Source organism: Agrilus planipennis, unplaced genomic scaffold, assembly GCF_000699045.2.
Source record: "Agrilus planipennis isolate EAB-ADULT unplaced genomic scaffold, Apla_2.0 scaffold105, whole genome shotgun sequence".
In the NCBI taxonomy this organism is placed as follows: Eukaryota; Metazoa; Arthropoda; class Insecta; order Coleoptera; family Buprestidae; genus Agrilus; species Agrilus planipennis.
The window spans coordinates 367,422-376,069 of NW_020438878.1; the positions used below are offsets into that span (position 1 = coordinate 367,422).

Below are 8,648 nucleotides of genomic sequence, written 5' to 3' on the forward strand. Positions count from 1 at the left end.
ATATAAGGCCTAACAAGCTAAAAAACAAAAGAAAATATAAGAAAAGAATACTGGCTTTATTAAAATACTTGTCGTAAATATAATTTCTCTAAACAATTTGTTTACGTTCTTATAAAATAATCGTTGATCGCTATTGGCTCTTTTTAAAATTAAAAAATTGATAATCACAAATAACAATAGAACGAAAAACGGAAAAAACAAAACACCACCTCGATTTACGTCAGCACCAGAGAACAGCGTCTAGGAAAATAAAAAGCAAAACACTAACGACTATGACGAGTATTATCATTCAGTAGCAGAATTTTTCTCTTCCACGGGCTTTTTAAATTGAATTAACGGGAATGAATTGTGTCAGGTAGATTTGTTCGACTTGAAATGAATATTTCTCTGAATATGCAACGGGATTATTGATTAAACTAAATGCACAACGAGGTAGAATACAAGTGCCGATAGGAAACCCCTTTCCACCACTTCATTATTGTTTCCAACCCTCGTTAGGGAATTTTATCAATCGTGTATATGGTATAAGTGAAACGCATAACAAAGTTACCAGAGCATCTGTGTATGTACGGGAATGGTTGATATTCAAAAGGGCAGCGGATAGTAATTTTTCCGGGTACCGCATAATCGGGTACCCCTCGGATAATGGTTCATGTCTTCGTTCTGGCAGGGTTTTTATTAAATACTACCCCCACTAACATCCCAAAATCACATTAAGTCCTGCTCAAATATTTGTTTAAACATTAAACCAATACGAAGTTTTAATTCTTGGTTGGCGGATTTTCAACAAGAGGGTGGAGCCTCATGGTCTTATGTTATCGATGAAAAATAATTTATTTGCTGTATGAATTATTTAGATCTAATATCACAAAAGTTTTTTTTTAATGAATTTATCTTGATTATTTACATTCCTTCTGTTTTAGAAGTTATTACTCAAAAACGTGATTTTTTTCGAACTTTTTTATTACAAGTGTTAATGGAAAAAATCATCAATATTATTAATAAACAAGCTAGAATCTATAGGAATCAACTTTTCAATCATATAAATCGATCAATAATTAGCCATAATAGCCAAATCAATATTGGTCAACTTTAACGCCCCCTGACGGAGAAACTAGCCATAGATTCGAAAAGCGGTCTAGTACTCAAGGACACCTCCTCTATTCAAAAGATAACAGGATACTTATCTACTTCTTCGAGGTATTTTAAAATTTGCAACAGAACTTTTGTTAAACATGCCTTTCTCTTGTTAAAACAACCGCTTCAAAAACCTCACCTATTTTGATCTTAACGCGTGGATTAAGGCCCAAATAACACAAAAACACTTTTTTAAACAATATACCTTAATAAAGTACACAATGAAACCGTTTTCGCCGTTTAATTCAACTCAATAAACTCGATATTCAAAATTATCGAAATCGGGTTCGTCGCTTGACGCAACGTTGATGTCTCCCGTGCAAAAATATTTCAAAAAATCATTAGACAACTTTCCCGCGCATTGCAACGCAGCATACCGATCTTAACACGTTCTAAGATCATCAAATCATCCTCTAAAATTAAAATTAGACAGTATTGACGTGCGCTTGTGCTTTATATTAGTCTACAAAGTTCAAAGTGGTAAACAGACACGTTTAACAGATGAGTTAAAATTGAAGGAATCTTCACGGTGATGGAACGATATTTAAAATTTGCACAAGTGACGTATGAATGTTCCTATTACTTAATGATAATGAGAATAATAAGCTAGAAAATTCTTCTATTTCGTTTTAAATACCCTTAAAGCCGCTGTCTCTCTCAAAAGGATTCACTATTGAATGCCACTACATAGGTACGAGAGCAGTTCAATAAGTACCCGTGTTAGAAATGAAGACACTTTTTTTTTAAATTTGTTTTTTTATTTTTCAACATAGTCCCCTTTTAGAAAGATACACTTCTCCCAACGACCCTGCAATTTTTTTTACCCCTCCAAAAAATAAGATTTGTCGAACTCTCCAAAATCTCCCCTGTCTAGGCGATGACTTCTTCGTATGGAACAAGATGAAGTCGCAGGGAGTCAAATCGAGTGAGTACGGGGTGTGCGGCAGCAAATTCATAAGGTAATTCATACATTTTGGCAGCAACAACTCCTGACGAATGTGCCGGTGCGTTATCGTGTTGAAAACGCACCTTCTTTTTCGTCAAATGCGTCCGTGTCTCCTTCAATTTTTTTTCGAAGCGGTCCAACAACTCACTGTAGTAGTCCATTGATCGTTCTTCCTTTTCCAAAACAATCCGTAAAATGATTTCCTCGGTAACAACGTTTGTCAGGCTTCCTGATCGCTCCTATCAAAAACGGATCTTTGCCCACGTTTAAATTTGTTGAAGCAATATTTAACTGTGGTCGTAGATGGCGAAATGTCTCCATAAACAGTATCCAACTTTGCTTTCATCTCCTCGCATTTCTTCCCATCCAAAAACAAAAAGCGAGTTACCGAACGATACTGCTCTTTTTCCATCTTAGCGAAAATAACGAAACACGTCTCAGTCGAATGGCTGCCAAATCCAAACTAACCTATCAATTAGTCTGAAATTCGTTTTGGCGTGGTTTGATAGATGACAGCACACGATGACAACACCGATTTCCCTCAGGAACAGCCTCCGCCTTCAAACACGGGTACTTATTGAACCGCCCTCGTATAATAATATGATAAGTAGAAGACAAGATTTCCTTTGCATTTTGTGCAACTTTTCATTCACATTTTGATTAGAATAGAAATTATTCTTTTTAATTAATGAAGACCTCAACGGTAGGTTATAAGAGTTTGAAATGTGGTGTTACAGGTGAATGATGAGGATTTAGTGGATATAGAAAATTAGAAATGAGGAGAACAGAGGGCGTTATGAAAGTCAATAGGAAATAGGCGGGATAGGTTGGTAGAACACCTTATCGGGTATGAAAAGTCAGGTAGAGACATATTGGAAGCAGAAACAGGAGTTAAGAGGGGTAGACCGAGAAAGATTAGATTTTATAACAGTTTATGACGAAACAGCTCAAAGTCTGTAAGCCACGTGTAAACCCTAGTATCAACAAAACAGTTGTCAAATAGAAAAGAATCATGCTAAAAGTTCACCAGTTGACAGCCGCAAACATTACTAAGCGAAAGGCCATCAACGTTTGAACGTTGGCGATCCTTTATTTACTTTCAGTTAATTAATCAGTTACAATTACAAAAGGGTGTACTGGTTTTGGATCGATTTGGTATCATTTAATGCGAGATATGATTAGAAACCACTATGAGTTATTTGATTTTGAAATTACCCTGTGTATAATGTAATCCTGTATAAATTTCAGTAGATAAATACGATAAATTGATAGATATATTGAGCAGTAATGTATCTATGCTTAAACTGAATTATTTAGGAAAGTTTAATCTACAAGTTTAATGTTTCCATAAACTGACTGTTTATTGTGATTATCTAACTGTAAGATAAAGTTAATTCGTTTATGAGCAATTGATAACGCTGAGGTGTTTAAAAAATTGCAACGTGAACCAACATACCGTTGTGATTATTTGATACTTTTTTGCCTGTTGTATCACAACATTAGTTGACTGCGTATTACTTACAACATAGTAGGATGGATGAAATTCTATCGTTTCCTCAGAATTGTCTTCTTTTAGAGAAAAAAAATTGTTGCAAACTTAAATACCTACCGTTTTGTCTTTGACTTTTGGATGAAAGCACAAAACAGATTAACGTTTGTATCACATCTTTTGTTTTACATATCACGCCGAATTGAACAACCCGTGGTTAAATTATTAATGTTAAAATCATGAAGGTTAGAAAATAACTGACACATAATTATAGGTGCAATTATGTTTATCGTAGTTAGATTATATTTTTGTTTCAATTTTATGGGTTTGGAATGATAATAAAAATTTATGAATTATAAATGTCAAAATTATTTCTGTTTCAATTTTTTCTAAGTATCTTATAGGAATGAAAGTATGTATCGCATTTAATAAAAAAACGGAACAGATCGCCATCCCCCTGGGAAGTTTTCTTTAATGTTAGGATATTATGTAACCAAATAAGAGGCACTGTTGACGTATCTGAGCCCGAACTCATATAGTAATTTTTTTTATCTTTTATTTTCTTGAATCAACGGNAATAAACTCACAATCGCATTTATATTATATTATTTAGAATGTAATAAATCAATAAAACCATTTTTCAATATTGCTTTCTTTCCATTCCTTTTTTTTTTGCAAATTCTCGTCTTCACGGAAAGCCTCAATTCCGTCCCGGACAGCATATCAATGTAAATTCCGTCTCGGCGATTTTTATTACTATACGCAAATTCCGTCCGATATGTACCGGCACTTAATGAGTGCGATAAAAGTAATGCGGCGATTTGAAAACCTTGCAAACGCTATCGTAGATAATATTTTAAAGTCTCTGCTATAGCAAAAAATTAAATTAGTTGGTATCATTCGAAATATACGAATAAGAAAACTGCCCTTATTTCTGGAGGAAAAGCTACCTCATCAGATATATAATTTTATAGTATATAATCACAAATAACATTTCCTTGTCCATTTTCTGGAAGAAGTATCATTAAATAGTCAGTGGAAACATGAACGACATCGTTAGGTCTAAGAATCAAAAGCCAAAAAAAAAACTTTTTCTATACCGGGCTTGGCCTAGATGAAAACAACAACCTGTCATCCTTGATTTAATCAAAACAAGTTGCATTACAGTATGAATTGCGTTTTCGATATCCATAAAAATGTTTCATGATTCATTTGAATCATTTAATATAGATCTTTGAAATTTTATCAGGAAGTAATAAAAATACGAGAGGTAGGTACATATGAATCTTGTTGCAATGCATGAAAAGTAATTATGTAGTAAAAATATTTGGGATGGCTTCTAAATGTAGCATCCACTTATACATTGGTCGCACAATAAAGTATACTTCATTTACTTTCTGTAGCGATGTGCGCTTTCCAATGTCTTGGAAGAGCGCTGGCAAAATCGTAGGTAGGGAGAAAAAAGCTCATTATACTCTCGACTCTTGTTCATTAAACATACTTTTTCATACAGTACCTGCCAAAAGTTTTGTTCAATCATGAATAGTAGTGCGAGTTGAAAACAAGCGTTACAGCCTTTAATATTTCTTCAAATATAAATAAACATCTCGTTGATATTTTCAGTAATAAATGGTACCAATAACAGCACGTTTGAGCAATGCAATTGTAGAGGATAAAACGGTCAATTTTTCCGTGCAGTACTGTGCGGATTATACGCTCCTCACCGGTTCAGAGTTTGGCCGAGAGCTGTCTCCTTCCTTTTTTGGCCTAGTGCTGTTCTTTTCTACCTTGCGCCGGTCAAACTGAAGGTCACATCGCTACAGAAAGTAAACGAAGATAATATATATTTTACGAAATTTACGTAAGGAAATAAAAATACCTCGGGCGGAATTTACATACATCTAGAAGATCATTAGTAAATTTCGAACGGTACACCAACCCCGCCCTCTTTCAGAATAACAGTAGCATATAAATACTTGCAATCAGTTTCACATTACCTGTTTCTGCTTATATAGAAAGAAAGTAATACTTTTTTTTTGTTTTTGAATAATTATATCATCGTATTATACGGAATAGATATGGAATGGAAACGGAATGTGTAGTCACAATCGACCTTTAGTTGTGTAATTTAAATAAATGAAATTTCATCATTGTCAAAGAGACATTGTTGCTCTTCTTGACTGGAATACCGCGAATAAAGAAGTTAAGAAGTGTGATTATAGGCTGGGAGACGGACGCATTTGGGAGTCGTTTTTGAGAGTTCCGTTAAGTGTGATAGACATGTTGATTGCACTTTGTCGACCGTTTACAGAGCTTTCGGGTTCCTGGAGAGGAGTTACAAGGACTTCTCGAACGTTAACACATTGATTTATTTGTATAAAACTCTTGTTCTCCCAACTCTTCTCTATTCACAGATTTGCAGACCTTACACTCAACAGTCAATATACGAAATTGATAAGTAACACACAAATTTCTTAGATTTTTATCATCTAGATTTGGTGCCCCATTTCGATCATGATTATTTCCCTATATACAGTCGCATTTTCATTGACATTATTCAGTTGCATTTGTATAGTGATTATTGTCTAGTGTAGCGGTTCTCAATTTTTTTTGCTATGGAACCCTTTTTGATTCAATCTTTTTTGGTAGAACCTCTTCTCGACAATAATGTAAACTGATATCTAAAAGTTTTATGTGTAAGACCCCTAACACATCATTGTGTACATGTTATAATCTTCGAATTGAATTTTGAATTCAAAATCTAGATTACACGTATTTAATATGGGAATTTTAGCTTATAGAAGCATTAAAATTAGGTTTAAGTAACTGAATTCGAAAATCCAGATTGGTATCCTTTCGTTCTAAATTTTTTAAGGAGGAAATTGGAAACAGGACCCGTGATAACCTTCTCAACAACTGCAGAGTATTCAAACTTAAGTTCGATTCGAAGGTCATTAAAATTCAAACGCCGACGCAGTTAACATTGATGGTTTAGCCCGGTTTGCAAATGGTTCTGTATTCAGTAACTGTCCTCTAATCCTTTAGAAAATATCCATTTAAGTATTTTTAGTGATTCAATAGATGCCTATTTATGGTTTTACCCTGCGGTTACTTGTAATGCATATTCTTTAAGGTTTGAAAGTTGAAACCATTCGTAATTTTTTGGTCAATGCATTCAATCCAGAAGCCAATTTTGTTTTTTGTCATCGTTAGGGAAGATATTTCATTGTAAGCGTATTTGTTCTTCTTCACCGTAAGGATCTGATCATTACGTTGAGCTCATTAAATATTTCTGTCAAATAAGCCAGTTTTTCGTCATGCAATACTAATGGATACAAAAATTGGTTGCCCAACTTTTCACTTCCGTGTACAGAATTTTAATGTTTTGAGAACCGCTGATCTAGTGTATAGAATTTTGTCGAGTGATGTGAAATATGTAACGGCTGAGGCTGCGTTTGAAATTACAGAAAGCAATTATTCAACCAGACACTAAAGAACTATATTAGAAATTGATAGGAAAAAGCTTTCTTTAATGTTTAGTAGAATCCTTGAGCGACTTTTAAAAACTACCTATTGTAATCAAGTTATAAATTAAAAAAGTTTTTTAATACGGTAAAAAGAATCTGCTTTTCACAATTGTAGTCTGGAAGAATGGACATAAATAGTTTTAAATTGTTTTACTTTTAACCTTTTTTTATTACTTGTTAATGTACTGAAACATTTAAAATTATTTTGGTTCTTTCGCTGAAATATTTTTATGCATACTCACCTCGAGATCTTCATTATTTACACACGTAGTATAGTTCGACCAATCCTTTTTAGAAATAGGATGAATATACCACGATCCATTCGTCCAACATTCCCTAAACGCAAATCGTTTTGTGTCGTATCCGTATATTCGTGGACAAGATTGATTGGCGGTTGCACCCGCGGGAGTTAAAGGCCAACACAGTAGGCTGTCCCATTTAGGTGGACAGTACAAGCTCTCGTTTCTTGGCAATTCTAAAAAATAGTATCGAATATATCTGACGCAAGTGACCATGTTGAAAGCAATGCCAGAAGTGATGTCGCTTGTTTTCACATTTTACAAATGATCGTCGTAAATTAATACCTACAACTGATTAAAAAAAACTTTTGGGTGTTTAATTCTCATCAGTCACTAATGCTGGTGGGCGGACAGTCCTTCCGGACTAAACCGGAAGATAGGGCGGAAGGCCTACTTTCAAGGATCGTAGGAATTGGCGGGTGGCGGTTCGGGCGAGAAAGATGAGAGGGACACAATGAAGACAAAGGAGAATGAAAGATTATCTGTGGAATATTATTGTTCCAGCATTAGCCTAAGTGATCCAAGGAAACTACAGAAAAACTTGAACCAAGGCAGACGTATCCGGAATCGAACCGGCGTCCTCCCGAATGCTAAGCAATGGTCTAAAATTCTAGGCAATGCCGCTCAGTACAGTGGGTAAAAGCTCCCACGTACTGTTAATAAATAGATACATACATGGGCAGTGGTAAATTTGGCCCGTCATAACGACAGGCAGAAGAATTCATCAGGGTCAAAATGTAAATTCGGCCGCTCCGTTCAACTCTATAGAGTTAAATCGTCGGAAAGGACGTTAAACACCTCGATTAGTATGCCCATCTTCTCCCCTCTCCGTAAGGGCATTCATTTCTTTTGTGCAAAAAACTTATTTTTGGGTTTATTCATTTAGCTATGAGTTGAGGTTAGTTGTTTTACTTACTTTCTTCCATCTCCCAGCATGAGTTTCTGCCTCAAACATACACATGTATAGTCACGTGTGAGTAGTCTACTATACGCGCAAAGCGTCAAGAGACCTATGGTGGTTTGCCTAGATTGTGTTGGTATCAAGAATGTGCACTCTGGAACCATTCTAGAATAACGAGGTCAGCTCCTATAAATAGTTGCCCCAAGGTCGAAAGAAACAATTCTAGTTCTTGTTCTAGTAAGAAAGAGCAATGAAAGCAACCCAGAACAGGCCTCCTGACATTTATTCCTGTATGGTGGGTTGACACATACTAATCGAGACATTTATTAAACAGATTTTCAATTTTACA

General features: G+C 35.0%; 1 protein-coding gene across 2 annotated transcripts in view; it reads right to left on the minus strand.

Moving 5' to 3' along the window:
• LOC108737748 (calcitonin receptor-like) overlaps positions 1–3,690 on the minus strand; it is a 49,896-nt gene extending 46,206 nt beyond the window's left edge. For both annotated transcript variants that reach the window (XM_018470837.1, XM_018470836.1), the window contains exon 1: positions 3,606–3,690. In XM_018470837.1, the coding sequence (XP_018326339.1) occupies positions 3,606–3,610 (5 nt within the window). In that variant the 5' untranslated portion in view covers positions 3,611–3,690. The remainder of the gene's footprint in view (positions 1–3,605) is intronic.
• Positions 3,691–8,648: the final 4,958 nt, after the last annotated feature.